The 27,461-nt window shown below is 45.6% G+C and overlaps 1 protein-coding gene across 2 annotated transcripts in view; it reads right to left on the bottom strand.

Annotated features, from left to right (window-relative positions):
* Positions 1-24,316, bottom strand: part of SAE1 (SUMO1 activating enzyme subunit 1) — a 61,552-nt gene extending 37,236 nt beyond the window's left edge. The window contains exons 1-5 of one of the 2 annotated variants that reach the window (XM_043435626.1): positions 24,117-24,316; positions 10,548-10,659; positions 6,589-6,762; positions 4,206-4,348; positions 2,493-2,592 (exon numbers count right to left, since the gene is read on the bottom strand). In XM_043435626.1, the coding sequence (XP_043291561.1) occupies positions 2,493-2,592; positions 4,206-4,348; positions 6,589-6,762; positions 10,548-10,659; positions 24,117-24,214 (627 nt within the window). In that variant the 5' untranslated portion in view covers positions 24,215-24,316. The remainder of the gene's footprint in view (positions 1-2,492; positions 2,593-4,205; positions 4,349-6,588; positions 6,763-10,547; positions 10,660-24,116) is intronic. The other variant, XM_043435625.1, reaches the window with a different exon arrangement.
* Positions 24,317-27,461: the final 3,145 nt, after the last annotated feature.

Below are 27,461 nucleotides of genomic sequence, written 5' to 3'. Positions count from 1 at the left end.
CAGGGCTGCCCACATTCTCCTCATAGCTCGCTAAAGTGGCTCCCAAAAGAGGTTTCCAGATTCGCCCCAGTGGGCACCAGCAGACTGACTCCCAGAAAACTTCCCGCTGTGCAGGGCTCACAAGGCTAGGGCTCTCTCCATTTGAATGTGAAAGGCCCGCCTCAATCAGAGGAGGCCCTTAAGCCATAAAACCCTTCACACCAAGGCCAAGTGTCACACTCGTAAGAGGGTGTGATTTATAAATTGACAGCACCCACAAAGCTGCTTTTGTCCTCCTCCCTTAGTTAACAATTTATCTCCCCCAACCAAACTCACGGAGCCATTCAGATAAAGCTTGACTGGGCCTCAAGAAGAAAGAAAGAAAGGAAGAAAGAAAAAGACGCAAGTTTTGGCCAAAACACTAATGTTCGCTCTGGACAATTATGGTCCTGTGAATAGACACTAAAATTAGGGCTTAATAATTCTCTGTATCGCACTCACAGCGTTGAACTATTCCACACAAACATAAAGAGCAAGAGAAAGAAAATCTCCAACGCAGCCTTGCTGGAAACTCAAGAGTTCCACTTTTGTGGTTTTCTGCAGTCTCTTTTGTGGTTTCTGCACTCCTAGAATCCCCCCTTTAGAGCAATTTTAACTCAACGCCCTGCCCAGCTGGTTTTCTTTCTCAACAAAATCTACAAAGTAAAGAGTAAATATGGGCTTGGCCATGTCTTTCCTCTTGGTTTAACAAAACCAATTCTGGCCACTTGGGTTTGTTTTCCTCATCGAGTGAATTCCCTTCTCAAATTCCAACACTAGCTACGAAACCATCATCTACCTACTGATTCTCTTTCCACTCTTTCTTATGTAAAATGAATTAATAGTACCAATCCTAGCAGAGACTAAGCCCCTAACATAAACTATGTTCAAAAAAATAGATATACCTGAGAACACTTGTCAATAGTAAGACCTTTCATCTTAAAAGGTTATTTGGTGGGGAAAAAGCCATAAACTTTATTTTAAAAAAGCAATGAAAAATCACATCTGGGCATCACTTGGTCCACATTTTCTCCAGAAGACCATCTACGTCGTCTTCTTCATTGACTACGCTAAACCCTTTGATTGTGTAGATCACAACAAACTAGAAAATTCTTAAAGAGAAGGCAATACCAGGCCACCTTATCTGACCCTGAGAAAGCAACACCTAGAACCAGACATGGAACAACAGACTGGCTCCAAATTGGGAAAGGAGTACGTCAAGGCTGTATATTGTCACCCTGCTTATTTAACCGATACACAGAATACATCATGTGAAATGCCAGGCTGGATGACTCACAAGCTGGATTCAAGATTGCCAGGAGAAATATGAATAGCCTCAGTTATGTAGATGATACCACTCTAATGGCAGAAAGCGAAGAGGAACTAAAGAGCCTCTTGAGAGTGAAAGAGGAGAGTGACAAAGCTGGCTTAAAACTCAACATTCAATGAACTAGGATCATGGCATCTGGTCCCATCACTTCACAGCAAATAGATGGGGAAAGAGCGGAAACAATGACAGATTTTCTTTTCTTGGGCTCCAAAATCACTGCAGACAATGACGGCAGCCATGAAATTAAAAGATGCTTGCTCCTTGGAAGAAAAGCTATGACCAACCCAGACAGCATATTAAAAAACAGAGACATCACTTAGTCTACAAAGGTCCATATAGTCAAAGCTACGGTTTCTCCAAGAGTCATGTAGGAATGTGAGAGTTTGACTACAGAGAAGGTTGAGCACTGAAGAACTGATGCTTTCAAGCTGTGGTGCTAGAAAAGACTCTTGAGAGTCCGTTGGAATGCAAGGAGATCAAACCAGTCAATCCTAAAGGAAATTGGAAGGACTGATGCTGAAGCTGAAGCTCCAATAATCTGGCCACCTGATGTGAAGAGTTGACTCACTGTAAAAGACCCTGATGCTGAGAAAGACTGAGGGCAGGAGAGGAAGGCCACAGAGGTTGAGATGGTTGAATGGCATCACCAACTCAATGGACATGAGCTTGGGAAAACTCTGAGATAGTGAAGGACAGGGAAGCCTGGCATGCTGCAGTCCAGGTGGTCGCAAAGACTCAGACATGACTTAGCTACTGAACACACAACCTCATGGCAGCAGCCAGCTGGCACTAAGCACGTCTGCCCCCCTGTAAAGAGGACAAGCGCTGGCCCACTCTGCCCAGGCCCCTTCAGGGCCACATGTTTCCTTCCCTGGTTATGGCCTGGAGCCTCCAGGACCCCAGGGCTTTTTGACTTAACACTCCCCCCCCCAACATAACTTTTTTCTTAATTTTTACTGAGTATAGCATTCTTGTCTGGGAAATCCCATGGACAGAGAAGCCTAGCAGGCTACACAGTCCATGGGGTTGCAAAAAAGTCAGATATGACTTAGCAACTAAAACAGCAACAGCACAATTACAGCTGCTTTACAATGCTGGGTTAGTTTCTAATGTACAACAAAGTGAATCAGCTGCATCAACATACCTTCTTGACCATGGTTGTCTCAGATGAATCAAGTTTGGCTCTCTTGGTATCAGGTCCATCTTCTACTCCTTGACTGACTTTGGCAACTTTGGTTTTCTCCCTAGAGGATGATAAGCAGAGGGAATAGAGTTTTACCCTGTGAAATATGCCATGAGAACAAAAAGAGCATCACCAGCTCACTGCATGGAATGGATGGTGGTTAAGAGCAACATCTCACACTGATCTGGGCTCAGATCCCAGCCCGGCACCACACTACCTGATGTGGCATTTACCCACTATGTGGGAATAGTAACCCCTGCAGGATTATTAAGAGAAATAACCAATTGCTTGGCAGACTGCCAAGCACACAGTATGTTCTCAATAGATGTTGTAAACATTCCCTGAATTCAATCCCTCCCATCTACCATGGGGAGCTCACCTTCAAATAATCTGGCCTTCTTTTCTCTACAGTGGCTTCTTTGTCCATTTAGAACATGCCCAAAGACTATATTTTCTTAAAGCCATCACACATTAGAGTTACAAGAGATTCTGAACATGTCTATCCTTCCCCCATCTTGACTTCACAGGCAAGAAACCTGCAGACTGAAGAGAGTTCAGGGGCTCCCCTGAGAAGTTCAATGAAAGAAGCAGTTCCTGTCTTGACTCCTGGTGGGCGGCTTCACTACCACACAGGGTCTCTCTTTATCTCTCATCGGCAAGGCCATGGTCAAAAGTCACAGCCCCCAAACCAACTCTTGTCATCTTACAAGAATGGTATCATCACCATCTTTCATCTAGAAGCTGTAAGTTCAAAATATGGTAGGTCTCATCATGTGAGACTTACCCATGATCTGCAACCTCAAGGTGCAAGAAAAGGAGGTCTGTTTGTTCCACCAGAGTTGCCTCTGGACCCTGGAGATGTTCCAAGGTAGACTCTGGCTGAGAGTGCCTCCAGAGTTGCCCATTTAACTAGTTAGTACTCAGTTTATTAGCTCTCAAACCTAAACACACAAAAGCCCAAGCTGGGAAACAAATGTATACAATCTAATCAAGTCGTCCCTAAACAGAAAGCAAAGCCCAGACTGATCAGATACCCATGCAGTGTGCTTTCATCACCTTAGAAATGCCTTTCTCATGACCTAGAGCAGCTGTTTCCAACCTTTTTTGCATGGTGGGGGGTGGGGTGGGGGGCACACCAGTTCTGTGGAAGACAATCTTTCCATGGTCAGGGCGGGGGATGGTTCAAGTGGTAATGCAAGTGATGGGGAGCAGGAGGTGAAGCTCCGCCCACCTCCTGCTGCAGCAGCCTGTTTCCTAACAGGTCAAAGACTGGTACCAGTCGGGGGTCTGGGAGTTGGGGACCCCCTGCTCTAGGGGAGACCACCAATTTGGAAGGCAGGAGCCACTTCTCCTACAATTCTGAACACACAATCTATGTATTCAATAAGCTGTTAACTGATTTCCCAAAGTTCTAAGTACTAGAGTAAAATACTTTCCTTAAACGGGTCATTTCCTGTTCTGTTGTGTTGTTCAATCACTAAGTCATGCCCAACTCTTTTCAATCCCATGGACTGTAGCACACCAGGATTCCCTGTCCTTCACTATCTCCCAGAGTCTGCTCAAATTTATGTCCATTGAGTCGGTGATGCTATCTAACCATTTCAGTCATTTCCTACCCGTGAGTAAAAGTACATTTTAAAATGCTGTGTTCTCTCCTCCTTTCCCTGAACTTACTCTACAAATTCATGCTCTCCAAGATTGGCAAACGTGTATCCATGGTAGCCAAAAACATCTCCTGTAAAGAACTTGATGCTATTTTTGTGACAGATCTGGTCAACTTTCACTATGACGTCCCTGGAGCAGCAAGTCAGACATACCTGCAGAAGAAAAGAAAGTGGCTGCACGTGAGTTAGGCAGACCATGACTCACCGCCCAGATGTCTAAATAAACCTTAATGAACAGTCTCTCTGGGCATGTCTAAAGCCAGTTTCAAACTGGTACAACAAGTTCTTTGGATCCTCAGGTTAGAAGACAAAAGAACAGTTGCAGGTTTCAGTGTGCAGAAAATGTAAATCATCAAGACTGTCATCTCACCTTCTGCGACCAAAATGAAACATGTTGAGCTATTAAGTAACAGGCACTCAATGAATTTGTTTCCTTAAATCATGAACATACATAAACCACACTTCACAGTTTACATGAAAAGACAGTAATATAACTCAGAGTAAGTTATTTCTAAATCATTAAACTTATTAAAGTCTGATTAAGCTACAGCAAGAAACAAAACCAGTTTTTAAAATTTACCCAAAGGTCATGTTTAAATACAAGGGCACTATCACCCCCCCTTCTTTTGACTGATGTGTGATGATAAAGAAGATAAACAAGTCCCGTTGAGATTATTTTTCCACAGTTTTCGATGTGAAACTTAATCTGAATTTAAGGACAAAAGAAAAGGTTATAGCCCAAGTGACCTCCCATTCAGAGTTAAGACAATGAGCTGGTGATTCACTCAGGGGAATCATCAATGTTGCTCTGAGGCCTCCAGGTCATGTTCCAGTAAGTTGAGGTATTGGAAATGGCTACGTTTTACTGCACAGGACACCATCTTTTCGGGAAAAGTTTTGTGACTGGGAGCAGGAAGACAACTTCTAAATCGCACGTGTTTCCTTCTGAACAGAGAAAGTTGGAGAAGAGATTCCCAAAGGACGTTTTCATTTGATAACCCTCTTTGCTGCTGTCTGGGAGCCTGAACACTGATATATCACTCACAGAGAAATGTGTGTCACCACTGCCATTCAGAGGATGCAGCCACCCGGGGAGAAAGCAAATCTAGAAGATAAGACAGGTGCAGTTGAACATGCAAACTGTCTGAACGGAGCTCTGCAGTCAAAAGTTGAGTGTGAAAACCTATGAGGACCAGTCAAACATGGCTCAAACAAGTCACGCTTGCCCCGTGAACATGCCTTATATTAATACAAGCAACAACCCCTTGTTTCAGTTCTAACAAAGCTTTAGTGGCTAGAAGTTCAAGGACACCTAGAGTAAACCAAATGTTGTTGCTATGGATAAAGAAACGAAGGATGACATATGTCCAAATGGAAAATGTTCCAATATCTGGACTTACAAAACAGAGTGAATAAAAATCTTAAAGGGACAAAACGCATAGATGAACCATCCTTTGAGGCCCACATTTGCACGTATGAGATACAATGGCGTGGAAACCAACCTCAAATCCTAACCTCTCATGTAATGGGTCTTTCATTAAAAAACCAAGCAGATCATCTCTGACCATTACATGGTTATCCAACATTTATTAAGCTCTTCCAGGGCGGAGGGAACTATGTCTGAAAGGTCGTGTAGACACTAAAGCAGAATTTCACTTATCCTTTCACCTCTGCAGAGATTTGGCAGTGAAATCAAATGAGGTCAGATATGCTTCATTTGGCTTATGACTACAGTGATTCTGTCTAGTTATCCATGGCAACATGGTCAAAGCGGCTGTGTGGAAGAAAGAGATATAGACAGACCAAGATCAGGTGTGCTCTTTTTAAAGACAAAATACAGACTGGAGTTTGATATTTCTAACAAAAAAATGACGCTGCTACAGAAATTAATCACCAACTTGTTAAGTTTTCGGAAGAAAACATTTGCAGTGAAATGTATTAAAGCTGTGTGCAAAGATTCTGGAAGGAAGACAGAACACCAGTGATGAAAACTGATCTTGGGGGAAATATGCTGAAAGAAGAAACCAAAAGGCAGCAACTCACAAGCAGCTAAAGCAGATTCAACAGCTTGGGTCTGCCTACCCCACACACTCAGTAAACTAAGGCCAAACACTAATGAGGCATATACGCACTAAGGTAATATAAGACTTCACCCAACTAGGGCAACAGCTTGGGTTGCCCAAAAACCTGGTTCGGGTTTCTCCTTAAGATAGCACAGAAAAACCCGAACCAACTTTTTGGCCCACCCAATACTAAAAGCGAAGAACAGAACAGCCTACAAACTATATTGGGAAAAAGCTCAGATTTGAGAGTCTAATACCCCAGGGGACCTAATATACATACAACTAGTGCTTAATTCTTACAGCAGATTTTACATTATCTACGAAACTTACAGCATCAAATTGGGTGAAAAACGACTCGGGTTTCTTTTCTATATTCTCAGTGTCCACCTTCACATCCACCATGGGGTTGAGATTCTGTGCTCGCTCCAAAGAGGCTTCAGCCCTGTTTCGGCCAACAGACCCAGTACGGATCAAGAACTGGGCTCCGGGGTCTTCTGGAGATACCTGGGAAGGAATTTTTTTTTTTTTAATATTTGAATTTGGCAGGAAATAACAAATGAACTTTTCCATTTTATTTTTTTAATTCTTTAATGAATTTGTTACAGTGTAGCCTGTTTTATGTTTTGGTTTTTTGGCTAAGAGCATGTGGGATCTTAGCTTCTGGACTAAGGACTGAACTCCCTGCATTGGAAAGCAAAGTCATAACTACTGGACTGCCCAGGAAGTTCCCCTGAGCTTTTCCATTTTAAAGAGTAACTAAAATATCTACCATCTAATTGTATTATGACTGTTTCTATAGGAATTTGTCCAATGCAGATTCCCTATACTCTTTCCTCCTGAGGCTTTAAAACAGACATCTAACTTTTTTTGTCTTTTTTAAACTGGGCATTGATGGTTAAAGAGCACCCCCTTGTGTTTATAGTGAAAATTCACTCTAAACAAAAAAGTCCATGCTTTCTTAATTTTTTTTTTTTGCTTTCTTCATTTTTAACTGCCAACAAAATGACATAATCATGAGTGCTAAGAATTGACCAAAAATACCTACCACGTGCCCAACTCAAAGCATTCATAGAAAGACATAAGTAGTTTAAAAGATGCAGTCCCTGCCTACAAGTGGTTTCAAATCAAACCGATGCAAAAATCAGACACAATTAAGAATGCTGGAAACCAACTCTTAAATTCAATTAAAATTCAGAAAGGAGGCGAGATGAGCAAAGGCTGGAACAGAGGGACAATTTCACTCGGAAGGCTGGACATCACCAGAAGAGAGCCTCAAAGACAGATAATATAATCCCCTGATAGCCACTAAGTAGGATTAGATTCCACTGTTCAAAATGCATTTCTTCACACATCAAACGTCTATCTTAATCATTCACCTCCATGGATGACCACACCACCTTCACCAAGCCTGGGCTCAGCAGAGGAAATCCTGCTCTCCTGCCAACTATGCACAGCACACACTGTCCCTACGATCTTTCCTCCAAGTATACAGGGCTGGTCCTCCTCCCTCTTCAGGCCAGCCGTCTAACAGTACCCGTGACCTATCCCAGGATCTCACAACACAGAGAGATTGTACATCATAGCGGTTTCTGGAATAATTAAGCTTGGATTCAAATCGGTGACTCAAATCCTGGCTCAAGGACTTAAATGTGTGGTTTTGAGCAAATATGAAGAAATCCCATGTAAAAAGAGGACCTTACTAGAAGCAATGCACTTACTCAACACTCTACCTAGGTTACCTGGGTCATCTGGGCCTTACTCCTTGGCCTCTCAGCTCCCAGTTCTCACTGGACACCCCAGTCTCTATATGGGCCCTCTATATGGGCAGCTGTCTTCAAGATTCCATTTCAGAATCACTCATCTTTTTACTCTATGTAGCTCCATAAACCAACTCCATAACTTTTAGTATCTACCGAAGTCTACTGTTGTTTCTCAAATTGCTTTTACTGATACAGACTGCTTCCCGATCCATTTGAGTCTTACGTTAAACTGTCCATCAGATATTTCCTGCTGTAGATCCCAGGGGCCAATCACACGTGATTCCTACATTTGTTGTCTTTGTTAATGAGCCCACCAGTCACCCATCCAGTCACCAGAGCCAGAAACCTGGTCTTCGTATCTTCGACATTTCCTTGATAGCAGCCACCAGGTGACAGGACTGAGCAGGTGGGCTCTGCCAGGAGTCAGGGCCTGGGTTCTGGTGCTCCCACTAACTACTGTGACCTTGGGTGGGCCATGTTTCACCTCCTTTCCTTCCGTTTTCTTATGTGTAAAATAGGGATGATGATCCCTCCATCTCAGAGTTATTGTGAGGACTGAATGACACACCACACCTACGGCTCTAGGCACCGTGTGCAGCACCTCCAGTCCATGGCAGCGGCTGTGGTCACTCTTTGCTTCCCCACACAGAATCCACCCGACCCTACCACCTAAGCACCTCTCACCTCTAGGTGCTTCTCGCCATCTCTGTGATCACTGCCATTCCTCAGACTCTTTCCAACTTTCCCTCAACTACTGAGGCAGCCTTCTAAGTAGTCTTCTGTCCCATACCTTGTGCCATCCACAGTCTACACGGTATCAGTAGTCTACACAAAGCCCAAAGCTCAGGTCACCCCTTGCCCATCTGAAACTCTCCAATGACTCCGCACCACCTAGGGAAGTAAGGAAAGGCTTATAGCAGAGCTTACCAGCGGGCCCTTCGTGACTTGGACCTCACCTGCAATCTGCACCCTCACCCCCATCCCTTGGGCTTCACACTCTACAAACACCAAACTGCTGGCTATTTTTGATTCTACCATGCTGTGCTAATGTCCCCTGCCTAAAACACAGCCCCTCCAACCTTGAAAAATCTCTACTTGTTTTTTAAGACTCAGTTTAGCACTCTGGGAAGCCTTTCATGTCTCCCTGACACAACCTGAGTCAGGGAGCCTTCTCTGGTTTCTGGAAAAAACTGAGAATGGGAAACAAATCCTGTGTATCCCTCCCTTCCCCCCACCTACCTGCACCACATGGCATGTGGGATCTTAGTTCCCCGACCAGGGGTGGAACCTGCACCCAGGATCTTAACCACCAGACCACGAGCGAAGTCCCCCTTGTGGACTTTTCTATTGCCCCTACCTAGAACACTCCAAGGTAGCTAGCAGGTGTTCTTGGATGCGTGCTGATGTTAAGTGAAATGAAAAACTCTAAGAGGCGGAAATGAACATCTTCATTTTATAGGTGTACAAGCTGTCTCTGGGAGGTTAATGCCCTTGCCCAGCTTCAGAAGGTGGGACATGAGCCCAAGTCTGCATGATTCCAAAGTTTTTGAATCATGCAGCACTGTCTCCTCGGGATGTCTGTAGTCAGGGACAAAACCTCAAGCGAACAGCAAAAGGCAGAACCACTGAGGAGTGCTCATGAACTATGAAATTTATGAGACGGGCATCAGGCTGGGTAAGCTGACTGGGACCAGGTTACATGAAGCCAGTGCTTCTCAACCCTCCCTGACTTTTAGACTCACCTGAGAACTTTTATTCTTAAATAACTACCCGAATATTCTACAGCACAGATGGGACTGAGAACCACGTGTTAGGCTTTTGAAAACCAGTCAGAGGAGCGAGGCCTTGCAGCGGAAGGCAAGCAGAAAGCACCACCAGTCCTTGCACTGCAGAGGTAAGGGGTGACTCCGACACTGAGTGGCATTCGTCCCCAGGCTCAGGCGGTGACAGAAGCAGGTCACATGCCCTCAGTGTTCTCTCCTCGGTCCCCAGGGTCAGATTACACAACCAAATGAAGACGCTCTCATCCCACTGTCCCTTTGTTTTTCCATGCCAAGGACCTCCAAGTTTTGGAACCATCCTTCCCTGGGTCTCCATTCTTACCCTCTCTTGTTCAGTTGCTCAGTTGTGTCCAACTCTCTGCCACCCCAGGGGACTGCAGCACGCCAGGCTTCCCTGTCCTTCACTATCACCCTCTCTACCCAAGACAATTCTTCTTCTGGATGAGGTGTTCCTGCCACTAGGGGGCACTGTGGTGCCAATCACCCTTCAAGGGACACAGTAACTCCACTTTACAGACAAGCAAGCTCAGAAAGGAGATGGGAGTCTCCACTGGCGGACCTCGTGACATGGTGGAGGTGAATTCAAATCCTGCGTTGGCACTCAGTCTCCATGGCTACAGTGTCATTAACGCCAGCCCTCCTCTTTCACAGCCCTGAAAGGGCAAGCAGGAACACACGAAATCTCCATGTGTTTATACTGAGGGGTGGAGACTGTGAAGGACAGCGATATGGTGACAGCGCATCTCACCTGCTCGTGATCCAGCATGGTCAGTCCTTTCACTCCAGCCAGGATGAGATTCTTGGCGATTTCAGCCCCGAGTCCCTTCATGCCAACAAGAAGCACCCGAGAGGCCCGCAGCCTAAAAGGCAGACATTGTTAACAGGATGAGAGAGAACAGTGGAAGTACATGGAATCACTGAAGAACAAAACAAGACAAAGACAGGGAAGTAACCTTGGTTTTCATTGAATGCACTTAAGCACCAAGACCTCAGATCTTAGAAAAGAGACAGGCTCCACTCTATCCCGCAGAGAACAACTTAGCCAACAACTGTTTACGGAGCACCTACAAGGCCAAGCACCCCTCTCAGGTGTGGAAATACAGCAGTGAAGAAACAAACTCAATCCCTGCCCTCTCAGAGCTTGTATTTTATAGAGACGGACAAAGAGAGACACATAACATGTCAAAAAGTGATGAAAATCAAGCATGATGTGGATCAGTGATGGACCATGCTACTTTTGTCAGCCTGATCACGAAGGCCATTCCACAGAGGTACTGAGCAAAAATTAAAAGGAAATGAAGGACAAGCACACAGGTAGTATTTGGGAGAAAAACGTGCCAGGTAGAGACAACAGCCAAAAACAGCCAAGTGCGAAAGCCCCGAAGCAGCGGAATGCGTGGCCTGTTCCAGGAACAGGAAGGCAGAGAGAGACAAACAGCAGAGAGCCAAAGGAAGAATGACAGATGAGGCTGCAGAGAGAACCAGGGGCCACATCATGAAGGCTCTTACGAAGGCACTGTCAGGACGCTGGACTTTATACAAGATGGAAAGTCATGGGGTGGGGTGGGTGGGGGGTTAGAAGAGTGTCACAGTTGAGAGGATGATGGCTTGGACTAGTGTGACAGCAGAAGAGAAGGTGAGAAGGGGCACTATTTAAGCTATCACACACAAGGTGGCCTGAAAGAGGGTACATCTGGGAAGTGTTTATATCATTCTAAGTCTGTAGGGTGACAGAAGAGGAAGCTTAAAAAGAAAGTAATCAGAGGCTGGGCTATATCCCAGAAGTCTGGACTTAACTCCGAAGTCAACAAAAAAGCAGCAGAGGTCCACAATCCCGTATGTGAAATTCCTGAACCAAAAGTGTTTCAGAATCAGAATTTTTCCGATTGGAAAAAGGAAATAAAGAGTTTGCATCATGAAAAATCCCATCAGGGTCTTACAGGTCTTAGCACCTTGTAATCAAACCCATTAATATTTCTGCAGCAAATCTATTTTGTTCACACTGACAAGGATGAGTAAGAACTAAGAACAGTCTCACATAAATTCAGGGTCTGCTGGCCAATGAGTCTGCTCCTAGTTTAGGAAATGAGTCCATTCTCACATAGTACCACTACTAGGGAGAACATGCAGAAACTCTTTTCCAAAAATGGTTCTAATAATTATGGACACTTGCATGTCATCAGGCTAGAAATCTTGAATGGGAATGAGGGCTGATAAAATCAAGTACTGCACTGATTCTTGATGCTAGCAAATTTGGGATTTCCTTCAATGGTATGATCAAAGGGTAAAATCGGGAGGAGGGAAAGAACACTGACAATATTTCCCTCAGAGGCATATGTCCAGTTCCCAGCTTGTTCATTATTGGTTTTCTACACTGCCCTGCCACTGCCAACCACACCCTAGCAGAGAGGAGCCTTTCAAGCGACAATTCCAGTTAACCAGAGTAATTTGAGCAAAGGGATTATGACATACAAGCAAGATAAATAACACAGATGCTAGCAATGAGGGGGGTCTCTTATCACAGGTTGAGAGCGTCACACCAGCAGGGGGAAGGAGGAAAGAGGTTATGCGTCTTTCCAGAGGCACTCCAATCCCTCCAGAAACAACAGATAATAAATAAGCAATGTTTCCAAAGAGGATATCGTGCACAGATCAAACCTTTGACAACAGACAGGCTGAGCAGCCGTGCATTCAGCTGTGCCTTCCAGGTCTCTGCTGTCACTGTCCTTCATCTCCCTTCACCTGGTCCCGACACTGCTGCACCTGGAATCCCAGGTTCCATGGTCCCTCCTAGTCTGAGTGATGGTCTTTTCTGGTTTGGCTGCTCCATTACCCCAAGGATATAGCTAGACTGGCCCCGCTTGCTTCTGGGAAATCTATACCTCCAAACCCACTAACTTCTCAGGCTCTGTTCTCCTTGCTGTTCCTTCAGCAACAGGCAGGGCCCAGCACCAACGCCCTTCGGGGTGAAGACTTGGGTTTGAATTCTGGCTCTGCCACTTCCTAACTGGTGACCCAAGCAAACTGAGCCATCTCTCTGAACCTCATTCCATTCATCTGTAAAATGGAGATACCCATTCTGACTTTATGTCATTAAATCTCCTCGAAGACCTGGTCAAATGTGTGCAAAACCACCTAATGTAGGCCCAGCCAACTACCAGATGCTGAGTAAAAGTTACCTGAACATCTCCTTCAATCTCCACTGCCTTACTTACAAAAGGGCTCAGTGATCGATTTGGTTCTGATTTAAAAAAAAAAAAAATCTGACAGAGAAAAAAAATTTAAGCTGGCATTTAAATCCATTCAGTCTTGGCTCTCTCCCATTTCCGCCACCTTATCTTCCACTACTACCAGCTTCCTCCCAAACCCGCCTTCAGCTCCCCACCTGCAGACTTTAAATCACAGCACTGCACACGGCTGACTCGCGCACCCTGGCTTCCTCCCTCAGCCTCGTCAAGCCTTTCCTCCAGACTTCAAACCCCAACTCAGACACTATTTCCTCAAGAAGTCCTTATCACAACCAACTTAGGAGAGTGTCCCCTCTGAACTCTTCAAGCACCGGCTCCACACAAACGCCTCTGACAGAAATCCCATGGAGCCCACAGCCTCTCCAGGATCCCACCATCCTACAGAGCTCCATGGACTCTGACTGCTTGCGAGGTTTTTTTTATTCAACTGCCAACACCACCAAATGTCACGGTATGTTTTTAATCCTTAACCATTCTAGGGCCCTGAAAGGACTGCTTATTTCTGGCTCAATTACATGAAAAGCACTTAAAATAGTACCTGGCACACAGTCAGCACTTAAAGAACATTGGCTCTCATTACTCACTCTAAGGCAGCAATTCCCTTCTGGGAATCAAGCCTACAGAAATACTCAGGTGGGCCAAAACCAGGCACACTGATGTTCGCGGCAGCATCGGCCACCACCCTACCCTGGCCTCCGTTTCTCACTAGTAAAACCGCAACACCCTGATACCCGGCCCCCTTCCATCCCTGCCCCCTACAAGCCACTGTCCCCATCTCAGGAAGAGAGAGCTCCGACACCAGATCATACCACTCTCCTGCTCAGTCCCTTCAATGGTTCCCAGGCAAGCTTGGTACTCCCAGCCCTGCCATCTCATCCTACTCTGGCCCTTGGTAATCGCCTACAGCCCGGCTGGCCGTTCTTGATCCTAGAAAGCGCCGCCACGTCGGCTCCCGCTGCTGGATTCTGGCATTAGCTCTTCTCTCTGCTTCTTCCCCTACCTCATCACATGACCTGTTCTTCAGGTCCCAGTTCAACTGTTTCCATCTTAGAGAGGTCCACACTGGCCACCTCATCCAAAATAGGTTCAGATCTGGAGTTATGCTATTTGTTCATATGTTCACTGCTCACTCCTCCATTAGAGTGTAAGCAAGCTTCGGAAACTACAGCATCTCTAGCATCTATGATTGTGCTTGGAAATATATTACACTGTTAATCCAGTAGCTGTTACAGATACAGCAAAAGAAATCCCAGCAGAATTATATAAACCTGGTAGATAGCAAAATAGCGCAAAAAAAAAAAAAGAAAAAACAACAACAAAGAATAGTTAACACTCAGTGAACACTCACACCACCTGCCAACCACTGTTCTAAACTCTTCACGTGTATTATGTCATTTAACCCTCATGAGGATCTCATGAGCTGGTACCTTATTATCCCTATTCTGTAGCTGAGAAAACAGGGACTAAGAGGTGAACTAGCTTACACAGTGGTTACACAGCTAAAAGTAACTGACAGAACTAGCTAGTAGAGAAGGGCAACAATAAGGTAGAGTGATTGAGATGGTGGGCTCACAGGCCATGGCATCCTGGTGCATACCTGCTACGGAAAATCAAAGTGAAAAGTCATTCAGTCATGTCCAACTCTTTGCGAACCCATGGACTGTAGCCCACCAGGCTCCTCTATTCATGGAATTCTCCACGCCAGAATACTGGAGTGGGTAGCCATTCCCTTCTCCAGAGGATCTTCCCAACCCAGGGATCGCACCCAAGTCTCCCGCATCGCAGGCTGGTTCCCTACCATCTGAGCCACCAGGGAGGCCCAAGAAGACTGGAGTGGGCAGCCTAGTCCTTCTCCAGGGGATCTTCTCGACCCAGGAATTAAACGTGGGTTTCACACATTGCAGGAGGATATACCAGGGAAGCCCGTGAGGCAGTCATAAAACAGAATGAAATAACAGTAGTTAACACTTAGGGAACAGTTACTGAGGGACTTCCCTGGCAGTTCAGTGGTTAAGAATCCACATTTCCAATGCAGGGGGCATGGATTTGATCCCTGGTCAGAGAACGAAGATCCCACATGCCTCGCCATGGCACAGCCAAAAAAACCACCCAAAAACAGTTTCTGAATGCCAAGCACTGTTCTAAGCAACTTATGTGTATTAACTCTGCAAGGTTGTAGTATTATTGAAGGAGGAAACACAGAACAGGCTCCATCTTGAAAGCAGGACTCCGTCCTGGGCCGGACTGTGGACTTGGAGCTCTATGCCCAGTATCTATGGAAACAACATACCAATGGAAAACCAGACCCCAGGCATGGAAGCCCCAGGGCTCGTATCTAGACTCTCATCTCCTAAAAGAATACCCTAATTATCTGTGTAACCAAATAGAATCATAAATTCTACTATGCTTATTGGGGTATGACCACAGGCCTGTTGATAACTGTCCACTGCTAACTACCTAGGCTTAAGGCATATGAATCACAGGTTAACTTTGATTGTATCTTTCTTTTCCTTTGTTCAGACTAGTTTCAGGGAATTTGGGGAGGTGGCTTTGGGCACATACACTTAGGGTATATAAGGTTTTCACTAAAACTGGCCGGGTCCTTGGCTAAGAGGAGACTCTGACTTTTCCTTGGGCCCGCAGGTATAATAAACTGCACTCCTAAAATAAATAAATAAATAAACAAACAAACTGCACTCCACTATCTGCATTGTCCTTCTCAGTGAGTTTGTTTCCCAGAACACGTGGCTACAATATTATTAGTCTCATTTTACAGATAAAGGAAGCTGAGAGTAACAGACAAAACAATGCTGCCCTGCCATCGTCACATCCATGCCCCTAATTCCTGGGGTCCATGAATATATTACATCATGTGACAAAAGGAATTTTGCCGGTGTGATCAAATTAAGCATTGGGGATGGGGGAGCAGAGGTAATTATCCTGGATTTTCCAGGTGGGTCCAAATAATCACAAGGGTCCTTTAGAGAGGGAGACAGAAGGGTCTGAGGTGGTGAGATGATGACAAAAGCAGGGTCTTTGCTCAGAGAAGAGAGGCTTGAAGATGCTTTAGAGATGAAGGAAGGGGCCACAAGTCAAGAAATGCAGGTGGCTTCTAGACATTAGAAAAATCAAGCAAATTCTTCCTAGAGCCTCCATAGAGAGCACAGCCCTGCCAACACCTTGATTTTCATTTAGCCCAGGGAAACAGATTCTAAACTTCTGACCTCCAGAATTTGGGCTGTTGTAAGCCACTAAATTTGTGGTAATCATTACAGCTGCCAACAGGAAACTAACCCATTGAGGCATGGAGTTCTCAGGGACCTTGCTGAAGATAAAACAGCTACCCAACAGGCATTATTTTGTCTGCCACTCTCAGCTTCCTTTATCTGTAAAATGAGACTAATACTACTACTGACCTTGCAGAATTAATACACATAAGTTGTTCAGAACAGTGCTTGGCATTCAAAAACTGTGTTTTTGGGGTGGTTTTTTTTGGCCATGCCGCGGCGAGGCATGTGGGATCTTAGCAAAGCAGATATCAACTTGTGCAATACTGCTCCGGAGTATGCTTGTAAAGTTATATGCCTCTCAGGACTTCCCTAGCGGTCCAGTGGTTAAGACTCCACACTTCCAAAACAGGAGGTGCAGGTTCAATTTCTGGTCTGAGGGCTAAGAGTCCATATGACTTGGGACCAAAAATCAAAACATTAAAAAAAACAAAAACACCAAAACATAAAACAGCAACAATATTGTAAGAAATTCAATAAAGACTTTAAAAACAGTCCACGTAAGAAAATCTTGGGAAAAAATCTAGAAAGTTATATGCCTCTCTACAGCAGATAAATGTAAAGTCCCATTATGACATGTTGTGTACAGTCTATCAGTAACAGTAACAGTAATTACTATCCACAGAGGGCTCACAGGGTACGAGGCACTGAGCTAGATATGTACATACAGTGCCTCACTGAAACCTTGATTATGGTTCACCATCTTTCTCTCTCAGAAAGCACACACACTCTAAATGTTGCATAGTTTCTCTCCCTAAAAGGCAAGGTGGCTCCATGGGCCCCAGCACGGGCCATTATGTTTCCATAGGAAAGGATTCATGCCTACCTTGAGAAAGGAGAAAACTGAGGTTCAGCAAAGATGTCCAGGCTCTCATAGCTAACGGGTGCTCAGCACTGGAGATCCAAATTCAGTTTTAACCAAGATCTGTGCTTTTCTTTCCCTCTCTCAACGTCTCCCCCATGCTGCCTTGCATGCTGTTGTTCAGTCGTGTCTGACTTTGTGACCCTATGGAATGCAGCACTCCAGGCTTCCCTATCCTTCACCATCTCCCAGAGCTTGCTCAAACTCATGTCCACTGAGTTGGTTGCCATCCAACCAACTCGTCCTCTGTCATGCCCTTCTCCCTCTGCCTTCAATCTTTCCCAGCACCAGGGTCTTTTCTAAAGAGGATAAAGTAGGTTCTAAATAAATATTTGTGGATTCACTCCCCTCTAACTTCTGCCATAGAAATACCTTTTAAATTTCTGGGAAGGAAGGAGCCAATCTTTATACCACAATTTGAGTTGACAAGACATACTGCAAAGTAAGTCAAGCCAATGAATTTCACTCATGATTAAAAATTCTGAAGTCTAAAATTCACATTCAAACCATGTTTCTTGAGAGTCTAATGCAAAAATCTTGTATAGGACTATTTCTAGTAAGGCAAACACACAGTCCCCAAGGACAGGCAGAGCTTTAGCATATCTGAGGAACAGAGAGGTTCAAGGACGGACAGCTTGAATGGAGCAAGCCAGGAGATGCAGGCAAGGAGAGGGGCAGGGCAAGAAAGACTTAAAAGATGTGGGCACTCGGAAAATCACTGGGAAGGCTTTGAGAAGGAATGTTAAGAGGTTTGCTTGTTTGTTTTTCATTTAAATCAGTTTGACTACTAAGTGGAGAATGGATTATAAGGAATCAAGAGTGGAACATGGAGACCAAGGAGGAACTGTGGAAATGATTTGAGATGATGGGTATAATGAAAAAAGGCAGATGAGATAAACCTTGCACATGTAAATCCATGGCTGATTCATGTCAATGTATGGCAAAAACCACTAAAAAACATAAAAATAAAAAATAAAATCCTTTAGAATTTCAAAAAAATAAAAATAAAAACCAGGGGAAAAAAAAAAAAAAATGGTGATGGGACATCCACTCCTGCCTTCAGCACTTGGCATGTACCCCAGGACAGTCACATTAATCCATTCTTATCAAAATGTTCAAATTCCTATTTGTATCAGTTATTATAAAAATAAAGACATAAAAGTTTACTTTAAAAAAAAGGAGAGAGAGAGAGAGATAAACCTTGAAGCAGAGCCCTGAGGACTTCCCAGTAGACTGGATGGAAGACAGAGAGGACAGAGATGAATAAAGAGCTCCTAGGTTTCTGGTCAGTGCAACCAGAGAAATGATGGGACCACTTGGCAGATTTGACCATTTTCTGCTTCTAAAAATACTTCTCTTTTTCACTTAACAGTACAGTTGCTGTTGTTGTTTAGTTGCTAAGTCATATCCAACTCTTTGTGACCCCATGCCAGGCTCCTCTGTCCATGGGACTTCCCAGGCAAGAACACCGGAGTGGGTTGCGATGCCCTCCTCCAGGGGACATTTCCGACCCAGCAACAGAACTCAAGTCTCCTGCATTTCCTGCATTGGCAGGTGGATTCTTACTGCTGAGACACCAGGGAAGGCCGACAGTACAGTATTTGTCACTTAAATCTATGATCTTGCTCAATCCTCCTGCCTATTCATTATACTTACTCAAACGTCAGAATCCAAGATACAACTTAAGACTGTTTCCCACCTCAATCTGCTTGAGCAAACCTGCTCCTCCCACAGTCTAGCTTGTCCTTCTGGAGTTTCCTCGCATCCCACTGACACCTGCTGTATCTTATTTATCACAACCCATTTCCTATTTAGTTCCTTGTCTTTTGTTACTGTAATTTATATTTGTCAAATAATGGTAGTTAGAATTCACTGAATGCTTTCTGTGCATGGACTCTTCGTGCTTCATCTCATTTCTTTCTCAATTAAAAAAAAAATTTTTTTTTGGCCGCACTGCACGGCATGTGGGATCTTAGTTCCCCAACCGGGGACTGAACACAGGTCCTCCACAGTGAAAGCCAGGAGACCTAACCACTGGCCCGCCAGGGAAGTCCCATCTTTCTCAAAAATCTTATAACGTAAATTCTGTTATTTTCATTTGATAAGTGAGAAAGCTGAAGCACAGAGAAGTTAAGAAATGTATCCCAGGTTAGATAACTAAGAAGTTCTGGATTCAAACTCAACTATTAACCACTAGAAAATGGATCCTTATATGAAACCACCAGGACTGGCCTCCAGTACAGGCTCAGTCACTTTCATGACAACTAGGTGCCCATGGAACCAGTTGAAGCGCTGTCTCAACAGCAGCTGTGTAGGATAATGAGTGTTTCAAAACGGCGAAGTTTTGGGGAGTCCCAATCCTGTAAGGTTAAAATTTCAACTTGAAGTCCTTAAAGATTTAGTCATACTCACCCCTCCTTTGTGCACATGTGGGACCTAAGGCCAAGGAACTGAACTCAGATTCCTGGACTTTCCAGGTCTTTGCAGTGTACAACCGTTCCACCCACTCAACAAAGCACTGGGGATTTCACAGCGACCAGTCAAAACCCACATCTCAATTATCGGACATTTCAAAGCGCCTACCCTCACGGAGCTTATCGTCTACTTTTCTCTTCCTAGGCACCCTCCTTCCTCACCCTGAGACAGGGGATAAATGACCGCTGAGTGGAAGAAGAAACATTAGATGGGCCTCTGGCGTGAAACGCAGTGCAAAAACTACTGAAGCACACGGTCTGAGAACAACCAGGGCTGCCAGCTTCAACGCTCTCCTTTATGTTACTTTAGTTGAAAGAATGAGCCCCCAGGGTGGCAAAACAGCTATCATGGAAACGGCAGTGAACCTAAAGTTACCAGCTTAGATAGAAGTCCCACTTCTTCTATTTACTTGGTGCGTGACCTTGGGAGAGCTGGCTCCCTTCCCTGAACCTCAACCTCAACCACAACATGGGCTGGGCACACACCAAGAACTGCAAACTCACAAGCTTAGAGGGGCCGGGCAGTGCCATCAGTGATTGAAGCAGAGCTGATGGAGACGATGGTCACATAAGCTCTCTGTAAGACAGGCAGCCTCCACTTCGATCCAACTGATAAGGATGTCTGACCTTACTGTCTGTCTGACTTTAACTACTTTTCAAAAGACAGAAATCAGAAACTGTGACATACCCGTATGTGGGGAGCATGGGGAGTGGTTGGGAGACAGATATTTTCCCAACCTCTCATTAAAAAATTCCAACATACAGAAAAATAGAGAGTTAACGTTTTGCCCTGTTGGCTTTACCCATGTGCTGACAAGGCAGCACTTCACACCTTTAGCTTGCAGCTCCAAAAATATGATGTTCCCCTTCATAACCACGCTACTAGCACATCTAGAAAATAATTCCCCCAATTGTCTAACAGGACTGAATACTCAAATTTCCCCTATTGTCTAAAAGATGTTTTTTAGAGAAGTTTTCTTTTTGAACCAGGATCCAATTAGGGTCACACCTTGCATTTGGCTCCACCACTTTACTCTCTTAATTGAGAACAGTCCCACTGCTTACTTTTTCCATGACACTGACTTCTGGAAGAGAACCAGGGCAGCTGTCTTGTAAAATGTCCCACATGCTGGACATCTCATCATTACCTCAATACTGTCCTTTAACCTGTTTCCCTGTTCTCTAAAAATATGATTAGGGTAAAAGATATTTGGTAGGAAAACATCAAAGATGATGCATTGAGGTTCTTATTTCATCACATCAGAAGATACATTATTAAATATTTCCAAGTGAGGTCGATTTTATTCTTTCCATGTTCAAATTGTCCCAAATTTGGTCAAAATTTTAGAATTTTTAATGCTGGCAACTAATTTCAAAAAAATTAAAACACTGTATGAGAGATACACCCCAGTTTTTAGCCTCCAGACTGTATGTTCCCTGAAAAGCCATTTTTATTATGATTTCTCTCCCTTACAATTCTCTGACAACCCTGGTCCAACATGACACAAAGTCAGAGGCAAACCTGTAGCCAGAATGCAGTTGTCGATTCCCAGGCTGCTTTCTATCTCACAAAGTTACTCCAGTCTCCGAAGCTGCTTTCTATCTCACAAAGTTACTCCAGTCTCCGAAGCTCTCCTATCCCACCTGGAGTTCCCTTAGAGACAAATCACTTTGCTTTGTGGTGCTTCCTTCCTTTCTGAACAGAGGAGGAAACCACTGCCTTCCTTCTCCAAAGAGCTGCTATGAGACTCAAGAGCATTTTATCAACTCTGTAAGACTGTCTACAAATCTATAGCTTTCAAATGATAGGTAACTCCTTCCTTCCCCAGAACCCTCAGCCAATCCTTTTCAGGTTCTCCACTGAGTTCAGTACATCTCCACTTCCTCAGAATAACTCCAACCTCCCAAGAATTCCTTACCCTGACTCTCATTTGCCCCTTAGGTCTTCTCTCCCTCAAGAGCCCCCATCCATCCTTTATTGTTCCTCAGATAAATCACTGGTTCCTAAGCCTCTGACAGCTCCCTCAATAATTCTAGTTTAATCCTTACCGACACTACATCACTTCAAATAAGACCTACCTACTGTTCCCAACCCCTTGGATCAACCCTTCCAGAACACCTAGGATTCGCGTCCCAATTCTTTAGGACCTCCTAACATTTCAATCCTTCAATCAGCAGACCCTAAGTTCAGTCCACCCCACCTATGTCTTCAGGCCCATTCTTGTTATTTAATTTTCAATCGTCTACTTCAGGTGCTTCCAACCCTCAGACCAATCCTTACTAATACCTCATGATGTACCCTCCTCCACAATCACAGAAGATTCCAGAATGAGCCTGAAGTAACCCCCCACCTCACCCCCCACACACACGCTCTCACCAAAAAATTCTACAAGCTCTCATCCCTCAACCTAAATTCTCTTGACCTGCCTGCCTCCCCAATCCTTCAATCAAGTAATTCTCCACTCTATACTCCCTCACATCACATAATCACTCCCCATCACCCAGACCTCATCACTCTCATGTTGCTACTTATATGTCTAGTAAACAGCTAAAACCTAAGTCCAAAAACGAACTCCCAATTCTTCCCACCACACCTCCAGTTTCCCCACCTCACTCAGTAAAGGCACTTCCACTTTTCCACTTGCTTAGGCCAAAAAACCTTGGAGGCATCCTTGAATTCTGCGTTTCACACCCCACACATTGAATCCTTCAGCAAAGCCTGTCCCCTCTACCTTCAAATTATAAGAATCTATATTTGACCCCTTCTCTAGAGTTCCAAGCCATCACTACTTCCGTCTCAAGGGGATTACCGCAGCAACCTCCTAAACAGAATCCTTCTTCCCACTTCTGCACACTTGAACAGAGAAGAGTGGTCCTTTTTGAACACAAAGCAGATCATACTACTCCTCTGCTCAAAACTCTCCAACAGGTTCCTCAACACTTAATACTAAAAAGCTTCCCCTGATTTGGTTCCAGCCACTTCTGTTGCTCTACTTTGCCAAGCATGCTCTGGCCTCCAGGATTTTGCTGTTCTCTGCGCTTTGAAGGTCCTTCGAGATGACCACCCGGCTCTTTGGCTCTTTCCTTGCATACAGCACCGAGGCTCAGTGTTACCTCTCAGATAACTCCCCTGGCCACCCTATCAAAGCAGCTCTCCCACTAACACAACACTGTAAAGCAACTATACTCCAGTAAAACAAAAGAAGAAGAAAAAAACAACAACAGTTTCCCTGGTGGCTCAGTGGTAAAGAATCTGCCTACCAATGAAGGAGACATGGATTCGATCCCTGATCCGGAAAGATTCTACATGCCACAGAGCAACTAAGTCTGTGCGCCACAACTAAGCCCTAAGTCTAGAGCCCAGGAGACACAACTGCTGAAGCCTGAGAACCCTAGAAGCACAGCTCTGCAACAAGAAAAGTCGCCACAATGAGAAGCCCACAGAACAAGGGAGACCCAGCACAGCCAAAAATAAAAAAATTTTAAAAATAGCTCTTCCACCTCATCATCCTTTGTTGATCCTCTTTCCCTGCTTTATTTTTTCTCCCTGGCTCTTGCATTGCCCAATATTTTGCTGTTTCTTTGGGTTTACTGCCTTCCTCACAAGAATGTAGTCTCCATCTGGGCAAGGAGTCTGCCGAGTTAGTTCACTGACACCCGCTTAGTGCTTACAACGGTGTCTGTGGCAGGTGCTCAATAAATATCTGGTCAAATTCATCACCTCTTTGAAAGACTTCATCCCCTCTGAAAACTACTCGCCCAAGACCAAGGCATGCCCAATCCTGTCCTCTCTGGAGGCATCCCCAAATCTACACATAAGCAGGTACTTCAGGTATCTTCAGGTACCTCCAGCGCCCCGAGACCCTCTGAGCCTCTCGGGATGCCCACTTGAAATAAAGTGCTCCAAAATTCCTCAAAAAACAAAACAAAAACAAACAAAAAACCCCTCATTCTTTCAGACTGGCCCACCACTCAAGAGGCCACAAGGATGAATGCAAGTTCGCATCTGTTTGGCTCGCCAGTCTCCCGCAGCGTCCAGCCGAAACGAGGTTCCTGCTACCTATGAATGAATCAACTATGCGCCCCCACTTCACCGTTTCCAGGCATTGCTCCCCCCCCCATTCCCTAAGCCCGCAACCACGATACAAACCCCACCATCACTCCCTTCGGGCGTCGAGTCCCTAAACCTCCCCTTCGAGAGGCCGCCAACCCCTCGGAACGACCCTCCCACCACCTGGGACGTTCCTGCTTCCCAAAAATTCTGAGGAAGCAGACCAAATCTACCCCTCCAGTCCTCTCAAGAGGGCGCCCACGCCTGACACGATTCCCGCCTCCTCTTTTCAAATGAAACCGTCCGGCTCCCAGAAGGCCGCCAACGCCTCAGGCCAGACGCCCCCTGCAGATCCTCAACTCCCCCGCCCCCCTCCAAGCCGCACCAGCCCAGACCGTTTCTGGGCCTCCAATCCCCAAAGCCGGATCTGCCGGTCATACTGCGCCGCCTCCTCCTCGCTGATACCGCCGCCCGCCTCCTCCTTCTCCACCATGGCGCCGGCTCTAGCTGCCTGAGCTCTGCTCCGGCTCCCGGCAACCGCCAGCCGGCCCCACACGCCGCCAACCGCCGCCGGCCGCGCGCCCGAGAGGCGTCTGCGCCTGCGCCACGGACTGCGCCTGCGCAGTACCTTCCCCGGGCGCCCCACCCCCACCCCGCCCCTAGAGTCGAAACCACGTGGACCTCGTTGGCCTCCAAGGCGGGCGGGACACAGCCAGTCACGTGACGGAGTCTGTGGCCAATCCTGGCCAAAAATCCCGAGGCTTCTAGCCCCACGGGACTACCCAGGTGGTCGTTTGGAAAGGAAAGTGAAGTCGCTCAATCATGTCCGACTCTTTGCGACCCCATGGACCGTAGCATACCAGGTTCCTCCGTCCCTGGAAAGGCAAGGGTACAGCAGTGGGATGCCATTTCCTTCTCCAGAGGATCTTCCGGACCCAGGGATCGAACCCGGGTCTCCCACATTGCAGGCAGACGCTTTACCGTCTGAGCCACCAGGAAAGCCAGGTGGTCGTTTATGTGGCTGTAAATTCAGCAAATATAATGAAATCTGCTGAATCCTGGCAACGCGAGCGGTGTGAGAGTGGCGAGTAAAATAGACAAAGCCCTGCCCTCATGGAGCTTACATTCTATTGAAGAGAGCCCAACGAGGGGAAGGGGCGGGGGGGAGTCAGTAAATGTTTTGGAGAAAAGTAAAACAGGATATGGGACTGGAAGGTGACAGGAGTGGCCAGAGAAGATCTCTCAGAAAAGGTGACATTGAGCAGAGAGCTGAAGGAGCAGCAATAACAAGCTATGTAGATAACTGGGAGATGGAGTATTTCTTGGGGTGGTGGGGCCAGCAGGTGCAAAAGCCCTGAAGCTGGCACATGTGACATATTTGAGGAGCTATGGAGAAGGGAGGACAGACGGAGCAGAGTGAGAGGGTGGCAAATGGCACAAGATCAAATCATAAAATGAAGCAGGTGGGAAATCACTAGGACCTTTTTTGTTGTTTAGTCATTTCAGCCTGCACTGCAGGAGACTAGGTTTGATTCCTGGGTCAGGAAGATCCCCTGGAAAAGGAAACGGCAACCCACTCCAGTATTCTTGCCTAGAGAATCCCATCGACAGAGAAGCCTGGTAGTTTACAGTCCATGGGGTCACAAGAGTGGGACACGACTTAGCAACTAAACCACCACCACCAACCACTAAGTTGTGTCTGACTCTTTGCAACCCCAGGGAATGTAACCTACTAGTCTCCTCTATCCATGAGATTTTCCAGTCAAGAATGCTGAAGTGGGTTGCCATTTCCTTCTCCAGGGGATCTTCCCAACCCAAGGATTGAACCTATGTCTCATGCATTGGCAGGCGGATTGTTTAGCACTGAGCCAACCTAGAAAGCCCCATGTAGGATCTTATAGGCTATTAATAGCTAATGTGTACTTAGGCAAAGTGCCTTTTTATTGCTCATTCTACAAATATTTATTAATAAATTGTCAACCACCAATCTTTGTGCTAGGGATAGAACAGGCAAAAAGAAAAAACAGTATCTGCCCTTTCATGGAGCTTAAATGGGCTTTATGTGGATTATTTCTCCAACCCTTGGAAGAGTAGATACATTCTTTAATATTTCCATTTCATAGCTGAGGAGTATGAGATCCACCCAAGGTAAGTATTAGTGGCCTAAAGTCTTATTATCTTAGGAATAGTGAAGCTGGGATTCAAACCCAGGCCCACATACTTCCTCAGGAAGTTATACTTCTGGTGGTACATTATGCTTTTACTAAGTTCTTACTAAGTTCTCTGACCTAGTGGTAAAGAACCTGCCTGCCAATGCAGGAGACATAAGAGACATAGGATCAATCCCTGGGTCTGGAAAATCCCTTGGAGGAAGGCATGGCAACCCACTCCAGTATTATTGCCTAGAGACTCCCATGGACAGAGGAGCCTGGCAGGCTGCTGTCTACTGGGTCTCCAAGAGTCAGACACAACTGAAGCAATGTAGCACATAGTCACACTCACACACATGTTCTGTGACCTTGCCCAGTGAGGTACATTTTCTATGAACCTCAGAGATAGATACTTCTTCTCCTTTTGCAATATGACTCGGATTCAGAAAAGGCTAGCAATACCTACTGTGTTGGTTATGGTTATGGAACAAATTATATAAACATTTAAGAACTTACAACAACAATACATATCTGTTCTCTCTTAGAGTTTCTGTGAATCAGGAATGCAGGAGCAGTTTGGTGAGGCAGCTCTGGCTCAAGGTTTTTCATAAGGACGAAGTCAGATGGTACCTGGGGCTACAACTTTCTGATGGCTTGGGCTGGGGGCAGATCTCCTTCCAAACTGACTCACTCACGTGGCTGGCAAGTTGATGTTGGCCGATAGCTGAGGACCTCAATTCCTCTCCCTCTGGGACTATCCACCAACCTGCTAGAGTGTCTTCATGACATACCGACTGGCATACCTCAGAGCAAGTGATCCTCAGAGCTTCTTTGAAAGTCACGCGTTCTCACCAGTATGCTATTGGCCAGGTACTGGCCAGCTCTGTTCATTGCGGGAGGGGATTATACAAGGGTGTGAATACTAGAGGGCAGAGATCATTTGGGGACCATCATGGAGGCAAGTTACTCCATCGACTACGCATCTTGCCCTGTGAAAATACGGTGAACAAAGGAAACAGACCTGCTCTGTGTGGTGCTGACACTCTAGTAGGGAGGACAGACAGTACTTCATCAAAGGCATTCACTAATGCAACTATTCAACAAATATTTACCAAATCCCAACTATGTATTCAACTATGTGCCAGGCCCTGGGGATACAATCATGATAAACTTGGACACACTCCAGGGAACTCCAGTGGTTAGGATTCCGCGCTTGCTGTCTGGGGAACTAAGATCCCACAAGCCTTGTGGTATGGCAAAAAAATTACAAAATTTAGGGCTTCCCTGATGGCTCAGTTGTAAAGAATCCACCTGCCGATGCAGGGGACACGGGTTCGAGCCTTGATCTGGGAAGATCCCACATGCGTCGGAGTGACTAAGCCTGTTCACCACAACCTCTGAGCCTGTGCTCTAGAGGCTGAGAGCTGCAACTACTGAAGCCGCACACCCTAGAGCCCATTCTCTGCAACAAGAGAAGCCACTGCAATGAGAAGCCCACGCACTATAACTAGAGAGTGACCCCGGCTCACTGCCTAGAGAAAAACCCGCACAGGCACAAAGACCCAGCACAGCCAAAAATATATAACTAAA

Source organism: Cervus canadensis, chromosome 18 (assembly GCF_019320065.1).
Source record: "Cervus canadensis isolate Bull #8, Minnesota chromosome 18, ASM1932006v1, whole genome shotgun sequence".
Classification (NCBI taxonomy): domain Eukaryota; kingdom Metazoa; phylum Chordata; class Mammalia; order Artiodactyla; family Cervidae; genus Cervus; species Cervus canadensis.
Note: the sequence above shows the minus strand (reverse complement) of the source record. Positions and strands in the feature narration are given on the sequence as shown.